Genomic DNA, 25,788 nt, shown 5'->3' with positions numbered 1-25,788 from the left:
TAACTAAATAAATGAATAAGTAAATGAAAGCAAATCCACATAAAAACTAATACTGTATTGAGAAACCAGAGGAATTAGTATGACAAAATCTACTTTCTTTTCTTTTTACACCAGCTACCACTTTATGCCTCTGAGGGGATCTGTTTTTGGGGAAATGTGGAATCTTGATTGAAGTCCAGTGCAAAAAAAAAAAAAAAAAAAAAATCCAATGGTATATTGCTGGGAAAATTATAAATTATAAAATTATAGATTATAGTAATGAGCTAAATGTCCCTTATTGGTATCTAGAGATCCACTGCCTGGATTAGCTGCCATATTACATGATAGCGTTGCTACTGAAAGTGATCACAGTGTTGAAGATTATCTATTTATATTTTTTTCTATATTACTTGCTATTATGTTGATCTTACTCCAAGTTTTATTGTAGGTTCATCAAATCCACTTATGTTAAAGTTGTAGACATCATCCCTGTCAAAAGAGATAAGACTTTAGTATACTCTTAATATATAAAATAGGATTATACTTGTATGAGAATGTTGTCTACTTACATAAGATGTTTAGTTGTTATGTTAAGAAAAGTAGTAGTTTTCAAATCTCCTGAACTGCGGTTCTGATTTTTTTTCTAAGCAAAAAGAACACCAAATAAAGCAAGCCTGTGATAATGCAATGCAACATTTTTTTAAAAATGCACTGTGAAGGAAAGTTATGCAACAGAATTTCATCTCCTTCTGAGGAATAGATTTTCCATGTTCCTACTTTCAAAATCCACAACAAAGAGGAAAACAATTCTCTGAGGGATGGGCAGGCTGCGTACTTGTAATTGTAGTTCTTTGAGAGGTCATCTGTGAACTCACACAAATGGGTTATGCTGTGCCTGCCTGTACACAAGTATTTTAGCAGTAGTCCTACCCACCTGCATCAGCACTCTATGGGCTTTCCTGCTGCAACCACCAGTTCCATGGATGCTGATGCAGTAAATCATAGGACAGGCAGGACACAACAAGGGATGATGGGTGGAGTTGTGTAAATTCGGAGATGACCATTCAAAGACTTACAGTTACAGGAATGCAATTTATCATTCTTATTTGTGGTCTCTGTGATTTAGACAAATGGGAGGCTAGCAAGCTACACAAGAAGAAGACAGGAGTGTCATTGTAAAACAAGTCAGTGTATAACAAACAGTAATAGAAATGCAAGGCATCAAAACATGAAACACCAGGCAAGACCTGGAATCAGTATTGCCTTCTTCCCCACTCCAATGAGATGCCCAAATTGAAATAAGGAAGGAGGCATCCTTTAGGTACAGGATGCTGAACCTATCATCCTCTTGCATCAACAGAAAGATTGAGCTAAGCATCACCATTCTGAAGCAGTGTGTGTGTGTGTGTGTGTGTGTGTGTGTGTGTGTAGTAGTAGTGGTGGTAGTAGTAGTAGTAGTTGATGCCTCAGAGGTCCAGGACAGGGTGCAGTCCTCCTTCCAATGAAATGAGAAGATGAATTTCCGATACAAGATGCAAACAGCTACATGGAAGCACGGTAAGTTTTCCTCCTCATATTCCCCCCGCCATCACTATGGAGGGCAACATCCTGCATATCCCCTCTACCAAAAAGTCTTCCCTAGTGATTCCAGAATGTCTCGAGGCTAACGGCACAGGCGCAGAATAACCCATTTGTGATTCACCGAGGCCACGAAGAAGAACCAATTGTCCTCTTGCATCAACAGAAAGATTCATCACCATTCTGAAGCAACACGGGGTGGGTGGGTGGGTGTAGTGGTTGATGCCTCAGAGGTTCAGGATAGGGTTCAGTCCTCCATCCTTCTTAGTGACAACAAATACTGGGAGATGATGCTTCAATGGTGTTGAATTGTAGGGAAAAAATTTGATGGCCCATTTTTGCATGAGATTATCCGCCTCTTGGAGTACTGTGGTGGAGGGAGGTGTGGATGTGAGAGGCGATGGCACAGCTTCTTTTGACAATGTTGAAGACCCCAAAGTCTGAGGTGATGGGGGCGTATGTATTGATGATAACACAGTCTTGATGTTCGGTGACCCTTTGTGTTCTCTTCCAGTTCTATGATTCTATGAGTCTAAAATGTCACATTGACACTGGTGGTGTAGAGGCTGCGAGCTGTCATCTGAAAGAGAGTCAGTCAACACTTGGAAGCTTCGACTTGAGTAGAGTAAGTTAACTTCTGACAAGCAGAAAAGACACTGAAAAGGCACAGCAATACAAAGTTCTGATAGGTCTCTTCAAAGTCATGTTGTATCTATACAAAAGGTGCCTGGGTTTTGAACTTGTGTGGACTAGAGGCTTGAAGCTGTATTTTTTATGTTTGATCTCATCTTTTGGATGTGCTCTATTTTGGTGTCTGTTTCAGTGTTGAAGAGCCCACCATCATCAAATGACAAGTCCTCAATCACTGACCAGGCCCCTGTGGAGTTATGGCATCAGTCACTGCTTTGTTGCTGCATTCAGCAATGTGCCAGGTCATAACCTGCTTGCTGGCCAACTAATGAGCTTTGGACTGGATGAAGGATGCTATTCTCTTGTAACCCATCTTGTTGATGGTGGGGGCTAGCTTTTCCCACTACAAATGCTGGTACATGTCCATGCAGGCTAGATAGTTAGAAAGCTTTCACAGAAGGGTGGATGAGGAGTAGAATTTTATACCCACTGAGTCAGTACCTTGCCCTCTTTGTCAACGGGAATCAAGTGGAAACACCAGGTCATCAATTTGTGATTGTGGCTGGGCCACGGAGAGATCCAGCAGCTTTGCCATACTCATCATTTTATTGATAAAGGTCCTCATGTATGTAAACAAGGATGGATCCAGGACTCCAAGTGTAAGTAGAGGCAGCTTTGATGGTGGGACACTGACCAAGTCCAAATTTGAACCGGAGTCTGAAGTGCCAGTAGCTGAAGTGGAAGGTTGCAGCAGTTGTGGTGAGATAACGGGCTCAGTGGTTGAAATGGTTGAGTGGCCTTAGCAGCCTGTTTAGAGGTCTCCTGTACCAGTAGTAATCTGGACAGCACAGGCTCTTGTTGTCTTGCTAAAGGTCACTCGTGTACAGTATGTTCGGTGCTCTAAACAGCCTCACCATACACTTTATTTAACAAAAGTGAACATTTCTAAATTGTAAACAATTCCTAAATTGTACTGTTCTCCTTTTGTGCAAAGCATATAAAATTAAAATCTCTTTAAGATGTTTTAGGTGTTAATTAATTAGATGTGAAATCAATTTAAAAGAATATCACTTTTGTTTGAACATATACATGATATTTCTACATTTTTGTACATGTAAAGAGAAAAAAAATCCAAGAACTTACCTTACAAACACTGAAACCAGATTTATTTAAAGATGTGCTACAAGAGAAATGAGTAAAATATAATGTAAGTAAAATTCATATTTGAATCTTCATTTACAAAGGAAAAAATTGCTTTGCTATTATATTTTAGAGAAATTACAGTAGTGTAATATAATGGAAATTAGAGAAATTGTGCTCTCCCTATGCTGGATTCCACTGTGCTGGGAAAACAGAGGTCCCTAGATAGTTCATTATCTGCAAAGAAAATTCAAAGAAATAGCAGGCATGTGTAGGGGTAAAGTCAGAAAAGCTAAAGCGCAGAATGAACTCAGGCTCGCTAGAGAGCTTAAAAACAATAAAAAGGGCTTTTTTGTATTTGTCTGCAGCAAAAGGAAGAAAAAGGAAATGGTAAGGCCACTATGTGCAGAAGATGGCAAAATGCTAACAGGGTACAGAGAAAAGGCAGAATTACTCAACACCTTCTTTGCCTCAGTCTTCTCAGAAAAGGAAAAGGGTGCTCAACCTAAGGAAAATGGAGCAGAGGACAGAATAGGGGACTTTCAGCACAAAATAAGTAAAGAGATAGTACAAGAATTAATCTAAATGAATTTAAGTCTCCAGGACCAGATGAACTACATCCAAGGGTATTAAAAGAACTGACAAATGTAATATTGGAGCCATTGGCAATAACCTTTGAAAACTCCTGGAGAACAAGAGAAGTGCCAAGCAGAGTGGAGGAGGGCAAATGTTGTTCCTATCTTCAAAAAGGGGGAAAAAGAGGATCCCAACAATTATCGTCCAGTTAGTCTGACATCAATACCAGGAGAGATTGGGGCCTTTTACATCTTGACCCACAAGAACAGTCAACAGGCCATTATGAATAATTTGCTAAGCACTTTATAGATAAAATTACTTGGACCCAGTCTATTAATACAGGCCCAGTGAATATAACCTGGACTCCAACATGTCCAAGACTAATAGATACTTTTCAGTCTGTACAGCAGGAGGATTTGGGGAGGATCCTTGGAAAGATGAAAAACACCACATGTATGGTGTATCCTTGACTTTCCTAGCTTATTAAAAAGACTAGAGGGGAATGGCTGCATGGGTAACAGATATGATTAATGTCTCTCTCTAGCATGACAGCATTCTGACCTGCTTAAAGGAGACACTTGTAAGACCCCTATTGAAAATGGTCTCCCTGAATCCAACTCTATTGGATGATTATCGGCCAATCTCTAATATTCCATTTTTGGACAAGCTCCACTGTTCATGAATGAAACAGATTATCTAGATCCATTTCAGTCTAGCTTCAGGCTCAGTGATGGCTTTGGTTGTTTTGTTGGATGACCTTCTTTGTAACTGGATAGAGGAAGTGTGTCAGATCTGCTGGACATCTTAGGAGTTTTCAAAACCATTAACCATGATAACCTTTTCTGGGTTGTTTTACTAGAATGGGACATGGGGGCACTGTTTTAAAGTGGCTACATTCCTACTTGAAGGGGGAAAACCAGAAAATGGTGCTGGGGAACTCCTATGCAACTCCTTGGCTACTGGCCACTGAGAGAGTAAAAACATACAAAAATTAAGACAAAAATAAGATAAAAATGCTGATAGAATTCTGAGTGGGCTGCTGGGATTCACATGGCTATCGCTGGATGTGGTATCTGTCACTGGAAGTAAACAAGACTTCATTTAAAACTGCTATCAACTCATTGGCAGGGGGCTGGACTTGACGGTCCTTGAAATCTCTTCCAACTCTGATTCTATGATTTAAATTAGAATTGAACCCAAAAAGTAGTACTTTCTTTCTTCTGTGAAAATGCCATCCCCTTTCAGATTTTTTTAAAAGGGGGGAGGGGGCTCAAAACAGGGCAAAAAGTATTTACTCATTCAAAATCAAAGCAGAAAAAACCTACTACCCTCTCAATTAGCTTTGTGACCACATCTGTAACCATATGTGATTGACTACATGTGATCATCAGACTGGCAATAATCTTTTAATAGCAAAGGTTATACTATCAGCAGCAGTTTTCAGCAAAAATGAAATTACCAAGAACATTGGAAAACAGGAATGAATAAGGTACATACTGCAGCATTTTTTTTAACCTTTTAGCATTTACAAATTCCTCTTTTATGCCAAAATGTTTGATTTATTAACATTTGAAACAGTTGAAATCATCAACAAAACTGAAGCACTTTGCTAACATTGCTTATTTCACTAAGATGTTCCTCATCCTTCTGATTAAACGATAAATTGAATTCATTGAGTGCTTACTATATCATATGCATGTGTGCACACACACTCACACATGTATTATATTAATTACAGTGATATCACAAGTACTGTTTAGAATAGGTAAATATGAGGCCCAACCATTAAATCCACTGAATTCACTTGTTTGTGTCACAAAATAGCCACCTCATACATACACTCATAATTCTTTATGGCAGGCACAAGTGGAAAGGAATTAATCATATGAGGATACACTGAAGGTACTATAACAAGACAATAAACATACAATACCTCTTCTTTGAAAATGACTGGTTTAGTTCTCTTGTACTTTTTGCCAAATCCTTTTCTTTGTATCTGTCACTGATATTACTTATTAACAATTCTGCTGCTTCAACCCCTGCTTTTGATTTTGCTTTCTGAAAGATTTTGCAAATAATGTATTAAATATTTCACAAAATCTGATTACTAAAATAACATTGCTTCTATTACATTAAATCAGAAATCCAGCATTTTCGCCAAAATCCATAACAAATGAAAGCAAATTTCACCAATCTGGAATTATAAAAAGAACTCTTACAGTATGCAGGAAATGTAAGTATATTGAAGCCATACATTAAATTTAATATATCAAAGAAGTGGGAGACAGATGTGCAGACAGCTGGATCAAAATAGTTTACATGGCTGCACTTCCACACTTGTTTCAAATCATCAAATGGAAATTCTCAACAACTAAAAAATATATTTGCAAACAAGCTTTTCCATCACTCACTGTAGTTTCTCAAGTATTACAAACTTTGTTTCTGGTTACATTTTATCCTCTACTTGGTAATCAATCAGTTCCCAAGAAATCCTGAAGTACTGTACAAATTGAGTACTGGAGGTCTGCAGCCCAATGGTTGGTTGATACATTATTTCAATCAGTATTTATATTTCAGCTACCACTACCCTTCCACATTCCTTAGCTCCAGCATTTTCCTTTGAGTTACCAAGTGTCAATATGTTATCAGCAGAAGCCACAAATGGCCAAATTCCTTTCCTATACCATTTGTAGAGGCAAACCCTCTCTGTTAAGGTTGAGACTGTGGGTGGAGCCCCAAGAATTGTCCCTGACCGCTGGCCACACTAATGGGAACTGGTGGGGGGCGGAATCCTAAATTATTTTGAGGCTACAAGTTCCCTGCCCTTGGGATAGGCAACTGTGGAAGACAAGAGGGCCACATTGGTCTCCCAAGAGGACTACATCCCCCACCACACCACCACACATACTTGGAGGGGGAGGGGATAAAAAAATTTCCTTGCATTCAAACACCCTCTAGAGGGCTCCCATGGTGCATATATATATATATATATGTGTGTGTGTGTGTGTGTGTGTGTGTGTGTGTGTGTGTGTGTGAGCTTTGCTAGGCCCTTTTAAGCCCATGAGCAGAAATTGCTTCCTGTATACTTCCTGGTTTTTTTGGTTTTTTAAAAGGCTTTTCTGGGATCTAAATCAGTCCAGGGAGCCTCTAATATTCTGTAGAGGGCAATTTTGGGTAAAACATTTTTTTTGACACGGTTTACAAATCTCTTTTAGCCTTAAGCTTTCAGGGGGCCTCCAAATGTGGTGAAAAGGCCCTTCACATTGCCCAGAGGCCATTTGGGGGGCATTTTGGAGTAATACAAAGGTGATCCCTGGGAGGCTATATGGTCATAACAGTGATTGTGGGGTTGCATGCAGCCTATGGGCTGCAGTTTGCCCACCTTGGTCTAAACTTTTTAGACCTAGCAACTGTTTCCTCCAAGTCACAGCCTTAGCCCTTCTTGCTCAGGTTACTGGGTCTTTCCAATAACCCTAGATTTTTCTTGGAATATATGATGTTTTACTACCACTTCTACTATCATTCTAATCTATTTGTAACAACAAATAGGATCCAGGCCTTCAGTTCTGTCTGTTGGCCTCCTTGCCTCTGAGTTTCCCTTTTCTTCTGTCCTACCTCCCTAAACCTTTTTCTAGGCACGAACTATATCATAAAACTGTTCCTGTATCTCAGCTACCATGAGAAGCTTTAATCCTAGCTAGATATTTTTTCTTCATTCATAGAAATTAGATTGCAACCACTATGCTTATGAAGATCTCTGCTTTCAGCAGCTCAGCCAATTAGATTTACTAGCTTCACAATACAATACAAAATGTAGTTCACTTGTTCAAACATTATAACTCTATTATATTCTCCCTTTTCACTTCCATTTTCCTTTGCTTAAACTAGACATGGCATTGGCAGCATCTCTTACCAGGATGTATTTAAATTTAATGTAGCTGCAACTGGAGCAGCAAGACTGGGGAGAAGGATGCTTAATACTTTTCTTGTGAGTCATTTTCCCAATCAGTCTTGCCCACAAACTGCTTTTTCTGCCCACAGGAAAAAGTAAATGCAGGTCCCTCATTTTTTTGATTGTGGGGAGAAAAGGAAGTGAGTGTGTAATTTTAATTAGGAAACACTGAGTATGTCTTTCTGGGGACCACAGGACTGCAGTCTAAATAATATTTGTGACTAATGAATTTTCTTGCCATTTTATTAATCCAGTTCAATTAATGATATGAAGCTGAAAAACATATATATCATTAGTTACAATGTTATAAACAGTTACAATTCAGTTTCATGTTTACCGGATTAGTTTTCTTATTAGCTGTTTTTTCCCTAGAATATACATCAAATTCAGCATCATCACTGGTTGCAGTCGCTGATTTTGGATATCCTAAAGGTATGAGAGAACTGTCATTCATTTGGGTGGTATGAACAGATACTTCAGGTTTACTGGAAACAAGATTCTTTCTGCTACTTTTTGATATTTTCTGATCCAAAGGGTTAAAACTATTTTGCAGCTCTGTGCTGTATATCTTGCCATTTTTTACTGGTATTGTATTGGTTTCATTGTGCTGTTGTTCCACAATTCCTCCACTGCAATGCAGTTTGCTTTTCACCTCTGCAGAACTCATTTCAAATATGGAAGAGAAAGCCTTTTGCTTGGCAACTCTATCACTTAGATTAGAAGCTAATATAAAACAAGAAACATGTTTTAAGTTAAAATAGGATTTTAAAGAAAATCTCATTTATCACAGAACATACTTCTTACAGATAGATTAAAAGTATAATAGTGGTACGTACTTTCTTGTGCACTTATATTGTGCTTGTTACAATGTGATATTATTGTCTCCGGTACTGAACACATCTGTCGTTTCTGGGTTTTAATTTCAGAAACAGAATTTTCCTCCATGCCAGGTAATCTTTAAAAAAAATCCAATTTTATCAACAAACATTTTAACCTTTATATATTTTACTTATATATTTACTGCCAAATATAAAATAAATTCACTTAAAAGATGGCCCCAGTACTTTCACTGCATTAAAACATATTTATTAAAACTCGCCCTTCCACTTAACGACAGAGACTGGGATTAACTGCAATGCTACCATTATAGTAAAGTATTATAAAGTAGCATTGTGTTGTTCAGAAGCCAGTGTACACCATCTGATTTTTCTCTTCTTTCCTACCAACTGTCAATTTGGAAAAAAGACATTTCCTGCTCTTCCCATTCTACTACTGACCTGGAGGCTCTCTTTCAGTTTTCACCTTTGTCACATTCTGCCACTTATTCTACTCCCTGCTGTTTCTCCAGTGCCTAAAACAATGCTTTTTTGCAGTAGATTTGCTTTGCATAATTTTTAAAATATATTTTTCCACTAAATAAGTTAGCATCAAGGAAAGAAAAGAAACAGGAGAAAAGACAAAGTGAACCTCCACTTGTGAAGCTCCAGTCTTGCCTTCCTACATATGATAGAACTAGAATTGGAGGCTAGAGTAAATTTCCAATTGAAGATACAATATTTTGCTTAGCTGAGACTCAAGGAATTGGTGAGTAGAATTGTTCATTCCAGGCAATACATGTTCGCTGCAGGACAGTCATGGATATTCATTGGACTCCTAATTAAATTGGGTTAATAACTAATGAATATTTACACTGTAGATGTAAATCCTTTATTTCTTATGAGTTTTACCTGGTAAAATACCTTATATTAATTTCATCTGAAATACAGGCATGCTAATAGCCATAATCTAGTGAACAAGGATCATGGATACAGTAGAGGCTTTTCTATGGGGAGCAGCCACCACTAAATGGCCACTCTCATATGCTTTTCATGCAAAACAAGGGATATGATTTTCATGTAGAAAGCATCAGGATGGCTGTCAACCTCCAGAAGAAGAAAGAGTATTATTTGGTTCTCCCTTTTCTTTGGTTAACACTTATCATCAATAGAGTTGTTCTTTGCCAAAGGTATCACTCATTATGCATAAAGGATGACTACAAACAAAATCTGTGTACAAATCTGAAAACACTTATGGTAACTACTAATCATCAGCGTATTTTTTAAACGAGAAAGCAAGGTGTAAAAATCAATAAAAGAAGGGATAACTGGCATGTTTCTCAGGTCAAAGGCTATGGACCATCTTGATATCAGAAATATTAAAAATTATACTTATAATTAATTTTCTGTACTTACAACTGTTTGCAATTTTTGTTTACTGGCGGAGAATCAGGAACAATATCTATTAATTCAGCTAAATGAAACAAAGATATTAAAGTTCAATTTACATTTTTAAATTACATTAAATTGAAATACTAATATTGTGAAAGATAGTCTATACAAATGTGAAAACAGTTTTAAAACAAGATTGGTGAAATGTATTCAGCTACTTACCTATTTGTTGTTTTTTCTTGGTATCCATATCTTCCTCACTGTGGCGCATGTTGATTACTTTTTCAACTTGAACTTGCTACACAAAAGCATAAAATACAAAAAATAATGAGTTAGCATGCATGCAAATAAGTTAGCATGCATATTAATTGAGTTACATCCCATTTATCCAAATAATGTTCTAAAAAAAATCAAAACAACATATTATAGTATCTGTAAGTTTTCAAAATCATTTTCATCATTTAAATCCTATAGGACAGAGATGCTGGAGAATGGTGGGAAGGAATATCTATATCTATATATACACAGAGAGAGGGGGGGACATGATCGTCATGCCCTCTCCCCTTGAGTCTTATGAATTAGAAGATTGGTTTTGGTTCCATATATTTGTAGTTCTATTCAAATGCACAAAATAAATGTCCATCTAGGAACAAAATACACCTGCAGAGGAAAAGGAAGACAGATGCTAATTGCTTACATAATAACTTAAATGTCAGTTACAGATGAACAACCTGGTTTTCTTCTTTGGAATCTCTGTGTAGTTTCACAAACAGGTGATCAGTTCTCTGTAGTCACCTGATACACCTGGTGGAAGATGCAAGTTCCACCCATATTCAGTATGCAATGCCTGGTAGAAGACATGATGTAGTAGAGGCTTTCAATAGGTAGCTGATAGAAATATGAAATTGCTGACATTGTGAGATATGAGACTGAGATGATAACTACTGCCAGGACTGAGCGGTGACAAGGGTATTATTGTTGAAACAAAGGTTGGAATGGAAGATGGGATAACCCCTGACTTATGAATGTCTAGAGCCAGATAGGGCAGCACAGGTAATGCCACAGGCATGGTAGTTTTTGTGTGAACATGGTGAATCTGAGATTGAGCTGGGCCACAGCAAGATCCAGAGACTTTGCCATACTCATAATCTGTCTGATGAAGGCTTCCACATTGTTTGTAGATGAGGTTGGATCCAGGTCCCCAAGCATAAGAGAAGAAATTGTTAGAGGGATGGTGAATGAGTCCAAATCCAATCTGAAATCCCAAGTGCCTGCAGTTAAAGTGCAAGGATGCAGTAACTGCTGGGACAGTGGGCTATGCTTGACTGAAGGATTGTTTGTCGATAGTTGAGCTCCCTTCGCAACCTGCTTAGAGACCTCTTGTATTGGTAGTGATCTGTACAGTAGAGGCTCTTGTTGTGTTATCAAAGGTCTCTCTTGTACAGCTTATCCTGTGCTCTGAACAGCCTGGTTGGAAGACTTAAAAGTCAAAGTGTGTTTTTAGCATCTGTGCCAAGGATATCTGTGATACATATAGTAGTAGTGCCTGGCCTCATTCTTATAGTAGTAAGCATAGTCCCAGCATTAATGACAGCCATAGTCCCAAAATTCTCTGTACCTGGAGTAGCAGGATTCAGATGAGATTGATCTAAAGCATCTGGAGCCATGGGATCTATCATGTCTGTGGGGATGATGGACTCAGTGTTAAGCAAGTACAGTGGTGGTACCAACTGGAATGGGACCTTGAGCTTGAGCTTGAGTAGGTCTTTGAACTAGAGCATGATCTCAGTGTTGAGCTGGAACAGGATCAACTGGACTGGTTGAAATGAAACTCATGTGAATGCCATTGGGATGGGATTGGGATGGCTGAAAGAGGCCTGGAGGCTGGTAGCAGCCTGGTAGAAGATATTTGTCTGGAAGGAGGATGAAACTGTGATCCCCCCCCCCCAACATGCCTTTAAAAACACTCTCATTGGATTGGTGATGAGACAACCATTGCCACCTTTTCCACAGAGATCTGAGAAACCTAGGACTGCATTGCCTGAGGTTCTTCTCAAGAAGTGGCTCCTGAGATTTGAGGAGTAATGTCAGTTTGAACAGGAGCTAATTGCTCCTTACAGACTGGAGATCAAGACCTGAGATGCTCTTTCTTCAGAATTCTTCTTTTTTGTATGCTTTCTCTTTGCCATTCATTGTAATTTGACTTCTATGGATTTCCCGGGGGGTGTTCACAAACATGTGAACTTGCATGTGCTTTTACATGTTATGCTCAATAAATATATTAGACTTTGATGCATAAAACAGAAAAGCTGTTTGTTGTCAAAGTCTGCATGAATCATTAAGAAAACATGATGGATAAGGTAAGGCTGTGGCCTGGACACTTCATCCATCTTGGGGAAAACTAAGCCAAACTGCAAACAGCAAATTCCCTTACTCCACCTTTCCTGCTGACAAAGAAATTGTTGCATTGACAGACCAGTCAGTAACTGCCTGGTTTAAATAATGGAATGGAGACATGCCAAACTGGTTCAGATTGGTACACCCCCATTGTGAGGTATCCTGCAGCATTCAGAGATGCTGACCAACCTAGCTGGATTTCAAAGAGGGTAAATATCTATACAGATTGGCTTTTCATCTTGTGCACCACTGTTTGATCCTGCTCAGACTGCTCAAAGCCATTATAAGAATTCAAAGGGCACTTCAAGCACTGGAATTGTAACATACATAGAGACATATATATATAGTATATTGTTTCAGAGTAAAACTAGCCACTTAAAATTTGTTGCAATAAGTGGGCAGAATTCTTATGCAAAAAAACCCTTTCTACACATATATTTCTAATGAACTGCTGTCTCAGTAGCATCATGAACTACTGAATCATTAGATCAGTTTAAATCAAACAATGCATTAGCAGGAATTCATCAGCATGGCAAAAATTCCCTCTTCCCTCCACCCTGCCATAGTCCTTCGTGACAACCAATTCTCTACAGCAGAGTTTCAGGGCATGCAGTAGGCTGTGGAAGGTGGGAAGGAACTTTCCTCTTTTCATAATTATAGGCGCGTTACAGACCCCCTCTTTGGCGCAGCCTGTACCTGCCCCTTTCCCCGATGGATCGGGGCCTCAGCTGCCACAGTGGCAGCCCTGAGGCCCTGATCCGCCACTTTTCCAGACCGCGGGAAGCGGCAAAAGGCTGCTTCCCGCAGCCTGGAAAGGGGTGTCCTTGGGGCTTCAAGCCCCAAGGACACCCTGACGGTGGTGGGGAAAAGAGAAAAGAGCCACTCAGCCCCTTTCTCATTTGTGTCACTGGCGCAGCCGTGTAAATGCTGCACAAGCAATACAAATTAAGGAAGGAGCTTGGAGGCAGCGCGGTCGTGACGTCCTAATGGTGGTGCCCATGTAGAATCAGCGCCGCCGTTTTGTACGTACTGTGTACGTACTAGGGTTGGGGGCGTCTGAAAGAGATGCCCCCGGGCAACCCTAGTACGTACACAGTACGTACTAAAAGGCCCTTCTGGAAAGGGCCATAATTGACCAAAGCAGTTCTGTTAGCAAAATGATACAACTGAACTCCATCTTTGCAATCATTCAATGAGTAATAGTTTTTCCATTCAGGAACTGCCTGTCTAATGCAAAAGAAAACATTCCCACATATTTGGGCTGCTGACTAGTCTGTATCCTTTAGTGATGTGAAGAACACCTGGTCATTGCCTTTTCAAGCATCACCCTAGTCTCAGCCAGCTCTTTGCCACCTTTAGTAAAAACCATTGTGAGCTTTTCATGCATCCAATTCCCAAATGTTTGACTTGTATAGACATATTATAGTTACCTTTTCTACAGAACTATTCTTTTTAAGAGATTTAGTTGTAGAACATATAGGAACATTATCCTCTGGACCAAAATTCATTATTCTTCTCTCAGGTACTGAGAAAATATCATTGCTTTCCACAGAACTCATCATCTGAAGAGGTGTTTTAATTCGGCATTTTCGTGGAGTTGCTGTAAATAAACTCACATTTGGGTTATTTTTATAAAGTCTGCATTCCTTTTTCTTCTTTTTTGTTTGTTTGCACAAAAACAGAAATTGCAGTACATGGGCTTACTATGGGCTTCATGTGAAATGGTTGGTCAGGATGATTTTTTGGAATCTGTTCCAGTGATATAGTATCTATTAGTAGATCTACTAGTAGAGTTATTAGAAAAGTATTAGTTGAGGCAATGCCCCTTAAAACCAAACAACAGTTTTCTGATAGCCCATCATATTAAGGTAAAGTACCTCAGCCAGAGCTAAGATGGAGAGGAATCATCTGTATGAGAGAGAACTAACAAAATTGTCAGTCACACTCCAAAACTGCAGGCATTTCTTTCATTTTGTACTAAAACATAGATTTAATTTGTTACTGTCCATTGTCTGGCATGTTGGGGATAAAGATCTCTCCTCTCTCATGAGGATGAGAATGTTCAGAATGTAGCAGTATACACTGAGGTATCCAGATGGTTCTCTAACATTGCTACAACTTTGATCTTATGCGACTGTACTGGAGTGACTGTAGGAAGGTATATTCTGTATTCTTATGACCCAACTGTAAGCTCCCATTTAGTTCCTCAAAAGTGTTTACTGTCTGCCCTCCATATTCACGGCCTTGAGACTCACAGTTTCAATTATTCACAAGGTCAAAGCCGCTAATGTGGGTGTTCCTCCTCCTTTTCCTTTCCCAATCTCTCCTTGGGTAGCCCAGGGAGAGATCAGGGAGGTGAAGGCAGGAGGTGCCTTGTCCCCGCCCAAGATCCTTCTCCTCCCATCCTCTCCTTGGGCTGCCCAGAGAAAGGATCAGGGAGGAGAAAGCTCTGGAGGGCCAAGGCACCTCTTGCCTTCTCCTCGATCCTCTAATTGGGTTTCCCAGAGAAAGGATTGGGGAGGCAAAGGGTCTCGGAGGGGCCATCGCACCTCTTGTCTTCTCCTCCTCGATCCCAATTTCTTATTCCCATAACCCCCACAAATATGGAGGGAGAACTGTACAATGAAGATGAATTAATTTCCAGTAAGGGGCAACTTGATCAGCATTAAGCAACACATCACACAAATATTTAACAACATATCACATTTAACTTTGCAATAATCATGTTTGTAGGAGAAAGTAATGTGCAATTTAAATGAAAAATAAAATCCTATTTTCTACATATACCTATCACTTGTATAGGGTTCCATGTTTCTGTCACTCCACGTTGCTGACTTCTCCACCTTTTAATTTCAAACAGGCTTCATAAATTATTGCTAAAGTCAAATGGAACTAAGCGTTATGACTAAACTGTACCTTCAAAGAAATATGCTCTTCGACCACAATGAAAGAGAACAGAAATATCAATATACTGGCTCAGTTTTCCAAAACAGTGTGTGCAATATGAATGCTGAGAGTCATTGTGATGCAACAGATGCTTTGACTAAGGGGTTGTACACACAGCCCCAGAGGGGTGGCCTCCAGCCTTTGACAGCCAGATTAGGGCCCATGGTAATCGCACACCACGGCCCCGATCTGGCCTTTCCAGGGTGCGAAAAGTAACCGCAAACAGCAGCTCCTTTTTGCTCCCTAGAAAGGGTGCAAAAGCCACAGTGTCATGGCTTTACGGTGCCCTGGGGGTTAGTGTGCACAAGGCCTAAGTTCATTAACAGGACAATCCTTTCATCCCCATAGATCAGTGATCAAGAGACCTAGTATTAAAAAGATGTTCATATTGTTTAGTAAATGCACTGGGTAGAATCATGGAAAACTGAGACAAAAGTATTTGCCACCTTTGTAAAATAACTGACCTCTAAGTAAGAGTCCCTTTTAGAAGGTGAACAGCGAGTTAAAGCCAGTAGGAATCTCAGTATAGTCCTGGACTTTGGGACATAACATGGTATTATTTGACCAAACATTATAAGCCTTTCCTAGACAACTACCTGTGAAGCCCATGGTCTGTCAGAGGATCAACCAGAACAATGGAGCCTTTCTCCAGGCAAATTTTCCTTACTACTCTGGAGATGAGTGAAATTGGGGAAAGACACAGAAAAGGCTTGGAGGCCAAGTGGCTGTTAAGGCATCCTCACTCACAGCTCCTTGGTAGTTTATTATTCTTCCTTGTGGTGAAAAAGTCCACTTCCATATTAGACAGAGAACAATTCATGTCTCCAACATTTCTATCCACTTAGTCCATTTCAAGGCTCTTTTACCTATCTCTTTAACTAATGTCCTCCATTATGGTAGAATTCAAAGATATGGCCATGTTTGTAGAATCAGTATGTAGAGAGATCTTGTAGCACCTTTGACACTAACTGAAAGAAGTTCGAAGCATGAGTTTTTGTAGACTACAGTCTACATCCTCAGATGCTTTGAGGAAGCAGATTGAAGTCTACAAAAGCTCATGCTGCCAACTTCTTTCTTTCAGTTAGTTTCAAAAGTGCTACAAGATCTCTCTACACACCCTTCTCCATTATGTTTGCTTATCCCCATCAAAAAGTCAGTTTTCACCAACCCAGGTATTTCTCCATGTCCATTGATGAGATTATATCAAAATTAATTTGCTATGCTGAAAGATTGTTCTCTGTGTATAATTCCTTTGCTATCTGAATTACAAATCTATTGCATTTCTTAGTCTGCATCTTAAGACCAGACAACAGCCAAAAATGTTACACAATTTTAAAGTTTCAGTTCATCCAATCATAATTACAACATGCTAACAAATAAACTTACTTCCAGGATAGATGAACTGCATTTTTGATAGAGTTCACAACCAAGCAGATCTAATGACTGCCATGGCTGTAATGTACTTTGATTTCAGTGAAGCTACAACAAGTCCCCACCCCAATATTTTTACAGACATGCTGGTAAAACAGGATACCTTATGCTACTGTATGTTTGATAGATTTGTAATGGCTACTCTCCCTGGACAGAAGTGACAAGTGGGTTGCTGCAGGGTTCTCTCCTCAGCCCAGTATCTCATCAAATCTGCAGATGAGATAAAACTAGGAGGGGCAGCTAATATCTCAGAAGACAGAATTAGAATTTAGGATGAGTTTAGGATGGAGTACTTGCCTAATACTAAAAATACTTTCATTAGGAATAAATACAAAGTACTGTATTTAGTTAGGAAAAATCAGATGCACAAATATATAAGTAGTGACAGTTGGCTTGACAGCAGTATAAACTAAAAAACAATCTAGAGGTTTTAGGAGACCATAGGTTGAACAGTCAACACGTGATGCGAAGAGGATAAAAAAGGCCAATTTAGTACTAAACTGCACCAACAGAACTGCCATGTCCAAAGATCAAGTAAAAGAATAGTATCACTCTGTTCTACTTTGGTTAGACATCAGCTAGAAAGTGCTTCCAGTACTGGGCACTCTGTTTTAAAAGGATATCAACAAGTATCAACATGTCTAGAGGAGGGTAATCATGTTTGTAAAGAGTCTGGAAACAAGCCCTATGAGAAACACATGCTGAAGTGATGTGTGTTTAGCCTGGAGAACAGATGATATGATAACATCGTCAAATATCTGAAGGCCTGTCAGGTGGAAGATTGAGTGAGTTCTTCTGCTGCTCCACAGTGTAGAACCCAAAGGGATAGTCATAGAATCATAGATTTGGAAGAGACCACAAGGGCCATCCCATCCAACCCCCTGCCATGCAGGAACACAGAATTAAAGCACACCTGACAGATGGCCACTCTTGAACAGCTCTCACTGTCAGGAGGTTTTTCCTAATGTTGAGTTGGAGTCTTTTTTCCTGTAGTTTAAATCCATTACTCCGGGTCCTATTCTCTGGAGCAGCAGAAAACAAGTTTACCCCATCCTCAATATGGCATCCCTTCAAATATTTAAACAGGGCTATCATATCACCTCTTAACCTTCTCTTCTCCAAGTTAAACCCACCCAGTTCCCTAAGTCTCTCCTCATAGGGCATAGTTCAAATAACAAGACAGAAAATTCTGACTAAACAACAGAAAGAATATCTCAAGATCAAGAGCTGTTCAACAGTGTAACAGACTACAACAGAAGGTAGTGGATGCTCCTTAGCTGGAAGTTTTTAAACACAGGTTGATGAGCCACCTCTCGGGAATACCTAGCTGCAGATACCTGCACTGGAAGTGTGTTAACTAGATGATCCTTGGGATCCCTTCCAACTGTATGAGTCTATAATACTAAATCATCAGCAAATATCAGAAAACTTATTTCTTAACTTTTGTTAATGTAGGATCCAGAACTATGCTAAATAATAAATTAGATCATTTATCTTCATGCTTTACCACAATATGGATGTTCATTTTTGGAGTATCTTGCCTCCCTGTTCCAATCATTATTCTTACAGTAGCAAGTGTATCCATAAATAGATGAATTGTGGAATACGTTTATTCATTTCCTGCTATTTTAAGACCCATACTATATGGTTGTGTGATATAGAATCAAAATCTTTGGCTATATTTATATTCCTAATTCCTTCTTACAGCTCTGATCCACCTTAATAAATTGGTATACAATCAATACATTTTCTGAATATCCTATAGAGGCAATACATTCTTGTTGTTTTTCATTTCAAAGATATGATTCTCCAAGGCTGCCATTACTCATGAGAAACTTTTCCTCCAACTCCCCCCCCTCCTTTCTTTTCCTCTTCCATGAGAATCAGGACTCATTTCCCCCCTAAATCCTTTAGTACACAATTCTCTGTTGCTACTTCTTAAAACACTTGGCCGTGCCGGCATGATTCACATGAGGTCTGTGGCAACCTTACATGCCAGGCCCCGATCTGGACTGCTGCTGCAGTTTTCAGCTGGGCTAACAAAAGAAGCAGTATTTTACTGGCTCCTTTTTGGCCTGGTTCTTTGGGGAAGATGTGGATCTGGCATGGTTCCCCTCTACATTTGGGGCATGCACCATCTAAACGCTACACCCCAAATGTGGCTGAAAACCATGTTTTTTGGCCCATTTGTTTTGGGCCTAAGTCCTTCTTTTAAATCCCCTACAAGTATACATTAGCACCTTCATACTACATATTGGATGATCAAAAGAAAACAGATTACGGAGAAATTATGGAGATTACTGTTAATAGAGAAAATATTTATAGCATATAAATAGGAAAGACAGTTTAAACGTAACATTTTGGGAATGTGAACTTAAAGAGGAAAGAGAAATAGGAGTTTCTTTTGACCATCCAATATATAGGATGCAAGTGTTGCTTTATGTATCTCACGTATTTTAAAGACTTAACTATTTTCTACATCCAAACTCTGTTGCTTCCACCACACATCTCCATCTTTTTTTTACTGAGATACAGAACATAGCCAGCAACTATATCAATACAATTTTTTTCTCCTGCTTGTTAGCCACCATGCCATTCTTTCCTCAAAATGAGCACTGCTAATTCCGTCTTTAACCATCATGTACTTAACTTTTCCTTATGTATCACTTCCATTTTATCTACATTCTATCTCAATTTTCCTTTCCTCGGAATTACGTCTACCACTCACCTACACTTTATATTTTTTTTTCTCTTGGAAATTAAGAGATTTGACCAAAATTATATTGCATCCACAGCCACAATGGGCCTTTTTTTTTTTTTTGCTTTGCATAAATCAATCAGTCAGATTCCTTTGAACTGCATTTGTTTTATATTAAGTGCTTGGTTCTGACTGATACGGAATGCTGTCCTGATCTGCCCCCACTTTCAGGCAGTACCCACCTCCACAAACATGTGATAGTTCTGGCCCATCTGTAATAACCAAAAGCATTTGCTACAACAAATTACCATATTCTAATGTAAAAAAGGTAATCCCATTTAACTTACAAGTATTAACCAATGGTAAAGGGCTCTGCATATACAATCTGGATGTGGATGGTACAATCATTGATGCCTCAGACATTTTCCTTTTACTTGGAGTAATCTTGAATTAAAACAGAAATGTAATTTAAGATGACATTCCTTCCTCTAACAATGCAGTGTGCTACTGCCAGCTTTCTTTATACATTTTAATAAATTTACCTTGGATTGAACTGGTTGGAAATCTTCCTTATTAGCTTTTTGAATAAGATCTGCCTGTATCCCAGAATACTGATGTACAGAGTCATTACCTTTCCCAACAACCTTTTCTTTCAAAGGTGACATCTGACTCTCTGGTACAAAAACCTATTCAGTATTGATTTAAAAAAAAAGAAATAAAATCCCAGTTAAGTATTTAAGACATCATACACAACATTTCTGGGGGGTGGGAGGGGGGTTTACAAACTCCATGCAGCAACAATAAAACCAACAAGTACAATCAGCTCAACAGTGACCATTTTTTTAAACTCTATTTAATTTTTAACTTTTTAAACAGGAATATAAGCATCGGTTTACAATGTACCAAGGATGCTGCTGTTCTGAATCAATACATTAAAAAAAAGAACTGCTGCAGATTTCTATTTCAGTATAAGACTTCAAAACAGCTTACCCAACACTGAATATACTTTTTTAGGAAAGCGAAACATACTGGGTTGACATTGTCATCAAGCTCTCTACCATAACCTCAAGATTCATTTCACACACTGCCAGCTCAAACCATCAGAGTACATATGAAGATAGGGATTTTTTTTTTTTCTGAAAAATGTATCCCTTTAGACTTCCTTACACTAGATTACATTTTTCTGTGCATTTTGGGTCTCCTTCCCCAAGAACCTATGATTGGAACAATGAAGCAATTGGAACCTCAAGGACTGGAAGCTATTTCCTGAGACCCAAAAGTTCACTGCATGCTAGAAATTTCTGTCTAGCATACAGAAACAGAGATATGGCAAAGAAAATCTGTAATGTTCTATGATTATGGAATGAGGGAGATTTCCTCATCTAGCTTCAGTGTTCTTCTTCCCCACAAAACAATATTTAACAATATACAGTGAACCCTTGTTACTGTATACACTGGGGTTTGGTTCCAAGATCCCCCGTGGATAACAAAATCCGTGGATGCTCAAATCTCATTAAATATAACGACACAGCAAAATGGTGTCCCTTATAAAAAATGGGAAATCAAGGTTTGATATTTGAAATTTATACTTTTTTTGAACATTTTAAAACTGTGGGTGCTTGAATCCATGTATAAAAAATCCATGTATAAGAAGGGCCGACTGTATGACTCTTTTCTGATCTTTTATAGATTTTCATAGTTGCAAGTAAAAACAGATTTTCCCATACAGATATGGTTTTCACAGGAGTACTGCTTTCCCTGAATAGGAGGCATGTGTGTATATGTGTCTGTGCATGTACATGTCCATGATCATGTCATTGTTATTTCTGATTTCTGGCAATTCTAAAGCCATGGGGTTTTCTGGGCAAAATTTATTCAGAAATTGGGTGCCCATTGCCATCCTCTGAGCCTGAGAGAGATTTCCCAAGGCCATTCAATGGGTTTCTGTGGCCTTACATCTATTTCTGGATCTAGGTGTGATGGAGCTGCTTCATTGTCTCTCCTTGAGGCCAGAATAGGCAGTTGGGATAGAGGGAAGGCCTTTCATCTGCTTCTGGGCTCAGTAGACCTGTGCCTGCCTCTTTTTTTCTCTTCCTCTGTGGCCAGGGCTGCAGCAGTTGAGATAGAAGGACGGGCATTCATCTGCTTCTGGGTCTAGGCATGATAGAGTTGTGCTTGCCTCTGCTTCTCTCCCTCTGCTGCCAGGGCAGCGGCAGTTGGGACAGAGGGAGGGCCTCACAGCTGCTTCTGTGCCTAGCCATCATGGAGCTGTGCCTGAGGGATCATGGATACTCTCCAGCACCACATTTCAAATGAGTTGATTCTCTTCATATAAGCTTTCTTCACTGTCCAGCTTTCATAACCATACATAGAAATTGGAAGTACAATGGCATGGACAATCCTAACTTTAATATTCAGTTATATATCTTGACACTTCAGGCTCATGTCTAGTTCCTTCATAGCTGCCCTTCTAAGTCTTAGGGTTTTTTTTACAAAAAAATTGACTGCGGTTTCTTTTCTAATTAACGACTGAGCAAAAATATGGACAATCTTTAACTATTTCAGTGTCTTCATCGTCCATATATACTCATATATAAGCTGAGCTTATGTAAATGTCAAGGGAAGTTATGGGGGCCAAAATGGTAGATTTTGATATGATCCATGGATAAGTCAAGGGTAAACCTTAGAGGCATGTAACAAAGGATATAAAGGACAAAACAAAGGAAAACAATGCCAAAGAACTTCCAAAATTTCAGCAGGTATAACTTTGGTGCTCACCCTTAAAGGTCTGATGGATGAGGAGTGAGCTAGAGTAAATGGTGGCTGAGCGATGTGTGGGGAGGTGATCAGGCACAAGCAGAGCTAAAGAAACATACACATGTCTAAAAGGAGATAAAGGCAAGAGTTACGGTACAGTATTAACTCTGATCAAAAAATGGAACTATCTGCTTTTCTCAGCAGAGTGGTGAAAGAAGAGACCTTAGTTCAGCCCCAGAACCTAAAAGAAGCACTAACACCCTCTACTCTCTTGGCGCTTCTTTCAGGGGGAGTGCCAAAAAGCTGCTTCATAACTATTTTCCCATGCAGGCATTCAATAAGGCCAGAAGTGGTGGCATGGCAGAGAGAGTGCTTCTTTTAGCTTCTCCCAGGATGGACTAAGCCCTCTACTCAGAGAAGAGAAGGGTTCTTTTTTTGATAAGAGTTGAGTACCTACTTTAATTTGTGGATAAGTTGACCAGGTTTCATCTATCATCCATTGAGGGTTCTCCTTCTTTTTGCCTGTAGACTGTTTTTTTTTTAATTCCTCTCTGACAATGACCTTGGCTTCAGTCCAGAGTGCTTCTGGCTACCAGTCAATTAGACTTAAGAGTGTAATCTACTTTTATATTTTCTTTAAATTCTATGGGTATATTCTTTAGGTTGTATTTCGGCATGATGATTTATTTAATATTCTTTTTTAGCTTTTCTCTAATTTTTGATATCAGCAGTTGATGGTCTATGCCACAATGTGCTCCTGGTCTTGTTTTTGCAGAGACAATTGAACTTTCTATCTTCTGCTTCCAATTATGTAGTCTGATTTATTTATTGGCCACCAGGTGATGTCCATTTATACATTCACCTCTTTGATTGCCTGAAGAATGTGTTCACCAATGGCTCCTCTTCATCCTGGAGAGCAGTAACCAATGGGGTACCATAGGGTTCTGTCCTAGGCCCAATGCTATTCCATATCTTTATGACTTGGATGACAGAATAAAGGGTATATTTATCAAATCTATAATTGACACCAAATTAGGAGGAGAAGCTAATACCCCAGAGGACAGGACCAACATTTAAAATGACCTTAACAAGTTAGAAAGCTGGGCCTAAACTAACAAAATGAATTTCAACAGGAAGAAATGTACAGCACTACACTGAGGCAGAAAAAAAAATGAAATGCACAGATATAGGATGGAGGACACTTGGCTTGACGACAGTATGTGTGAAAGGAATCTAGGAGTCCTAGTAGACCACAACTTATACATGAGTCAATAATGTGATGCAGCAGCGAAAAAAGCTAATGTGATTCTAGGCTGTATCAATAGAAGTATAGTGTCTGGACTGAGGGAAATAATAGTGCCACTCTATTCTGCTTTGGTCAGACCTCATCTAGAATACTGTGTCCAGCTGTGGGCACCACAATTCAAAAAGGATATTAACAAACTGGAACATGTCCAGAGGAGGGTGACCAAAATGGTGAATGGTCCGGAAACTATGCACTATGAGGAGTGACTTAAGGAGCAGGGTATGTTTACCCTGGATAAAAGAAGGTTAAGAAGTGATATGATAGCCCTGTTTAAATATCTGAAAGGATGTCATACTGAAGATGGACCAAGTTTGTTTTCTGCAGCTCCAAAGAATAGGACCCAGAGCAAAGGATTCAAACTACAGGAAAAGAGATTCCACCTCAACATTAGGCACAACTTCCTGACAGTAAGAGCAGCTTGACAGTGGACCAACACTCCCTTGGAGAGTGGTGAGGTCTCCTTCTTTGGAGGTTTTTAAACAGATTCTGGATGGCCATTTATCGGGGATGCTTTGATTGTGTGTTCCTACAGGGCAGGGGCTTGGTCTTGATGGCCTTTGAGGTCTCTTCCAGTTCTTTGGTCTCCTGATTCATTTCTTCATCCTGAGCCAAATTTTCCTACTACCATATTTGTGCTTCTGCTCTGCTTTCTACATTTGTATTACAGTCATCTATGATCAACAAGTTTTGTTTTAGTGTGTGGTCTAATTTTTCTTAGGCTCCAGAATAGAATCTTTAAGGTTTTGCTTCTTCTGTCTTTGTAGTTGGCACATAAATTTGGATTATGGTTATAGGTTGTCATTGAGGTTTTATTGATATTATTTGTTCAGACTTTGTATTATATTCTTTTACTGTTTTTGCTACATCTCTCCTCACTAGTAATGGCACACCATTTCTTCTTAGATTTTCATTTCCTAAATAAAACACTGTTGTAATTATCTGACTCAAAATGCCCCATTCATGTCCACTTTAGTTCACTCACCCCAAGTACAACCATATTTATACATTCCATTTCTTGTTTTACTATGTCTAGCTTCCTTAATTCACGTTTCTCACATTCCATGTTCCTATAAGTGTTTTGCTTTGGACCTTCATTTCACTTCTGAGCACATAAACAGATGAAACCTTTTCAGCTTGAGTCTAGTTGAGTCATTAGCCACAGTGCTACCTGTAGCTGTCCCTTCCAACCTGGGTGTGTTCTCTTATCACACTATCACTTTTCATTTTGGATTGTCTTATCCTAGGGTTTCATAGTAAGATATTCAAAGGGGGTTCACTGTACCTCCTTCTGCGCATTACTAACAAATGTTAGGTATGGTGCCAATGCAATTGTCTCTGAGAGATCATCCACCAATATCACTCCCCATTACTGCTGATGCCTGTAGATGTTTGGCATATTTAGTCAGGGTCCTGTTTGAAATGGAGCAACACTGCTACCATCTGCATAGTCTCTTGCCTTACAGCAGCACACAATCCCACCGCCACAGAACTGTAGTGTCATGGTGGAAACATGAAGCACTGCTTATTCCATAGGACCAAAAGTGTTCTCTCTGCACACGTGCAAAGGCATTCTCTTCACCTCTCTGATACCATATATTCTACAGAAGACCTCAGTTATGGCAGTGAGGAAATACAGTACATTACTGGGCATGCTTAAAGGAAAGCACTGCTTCTAAGGTCCCAGGAGACCTTACGGTGATTCAGCCAGGATACTTCTGGTTCGCTGGTCTTGGTAAGAGACAAGGATTGAGGGAGGCGGAGGCAAGGGAGACAACAGGATTCTGAGGACTCAAATAGCTATAAATCTCTTTTAGAACTCTGAACTGTACACAAAGCTGGGGCTCTTTGGCAGTATATATAAATAAGATTAGGTTTCTGGATAAATGCATCATGTATAAATCACTGAACCAATTGTCACTAAATCTAGAGGAGGTGCTTGGGATGTCCTGACATAACATACTGCCTACTCTGTTGCCATCGATTCCCTACGCTTACCCCTGAATGTGAACAATTGTGTTTAAAATGTCTGTGATTGCACAGTTTTATTATGGGATTTTATCTATTTTATGCAATGTTTTTTATGGTTTTTTAATTGTTTGTACACCGCTTTGATCTGCGGAAAAGCGGTATATAAATAAAATTTATTATTATTATTATTATTATTATTATTATTATTATTATTATTATTATT

General features: G+C 39.1%; 2 protein-coding genes across 3 annotated transcripts in view; both read right to left on the bottom strand.

The window, feature by feature from the left end:
- The window catches only part of LOC121927749 (synaptonemal complex protein 2-like), a 42,790-nt gene extending 42,149 nt beyond the window's left edge, over positions 1–641 (bottom strand). The window contains exons 1-2 of one of the 2 annotated variants that reach the window (XM_042461606.1): positions 549–641; positions 411–468 (exon numbers count right to left, since the gene is read on the bottom strand). In XM_042461606.1, the coding sequence (XP_042317540.1) occupies positions 411–468; positions 549–550 (60 nt within the window). In that variant the 5' untranslated portion in view covers positions 551–641. Of the gene's footprint in view, positions 1–410; positions 469–548 lie in introns of those variants that run through there. The other variant, XM_042461608.1, reaches the window with a different exon arrangement.
- Positions 642–1,101: 460 nt separating this feature from the next.
- SYCP2 (synaptonemal complex protein 2) overlaps positions 1,102–25,788 on the bottom strand; it is a 46,063-nt gene continuing 21,376 nt past the window's right edge. Inside the window, exons 12-21 of the mRNA XM_042462447.1 lie at positions 20,077–20,220; positions 19,882–19,978; positions 13,890–14,059; positions 10,285–10,360; positions 10,087–10,144; positions 8,692–8,810; positions 8,193–8,578; positions 5,837–5,961; positions 3,331–3,367; positions 1,102–1,125 (exon numbers count right to left, since the gene is read on the bottom strand). Coding sequence (XP_042318381.1) covers positions 1,102–1,125; positions 3,331–3,367; positions 5,837–5,961; positions 8,193–8,578; positions 8,692–8,810; positions 10,087–10,144; positions 10,285–10,360; positions 13,890–14,059; positions 19,882–19,978; positions 20,077–20,220 — 1,236 coding nt within the window. The remainder of the gene's footprint in view (positions 1,126–3,330; positions 3,368–5,836; positions 5,962–8,192; positions 8,579–8,691; positions 8,811–10,086; positions 10,145–10,284; positions 10,361–13,889; positions 14,060–19,881; positions 19,979–20,076; positions 20,221–25,788) is intronic.

This window comes from Sceloporus undulatus, chromosome 4, assembly GCF_019175285.1.
Source record: "Sceloporus undulatus isolate JIND9_A2432 ecotype Alabama chromosome 4, SceUnd_v1.1, whole genome shotgun sequence".
Taxonomy (NCBI): Eukaryota; Metazoa; Chordata; class Lepidosauria; order Squamata; family Phrynosomatidae; genus Sceloporus; species Sceloporus undulatus.
This window is presented reverse-complemented; position numbering and strand designations above follow the sequence as displayed.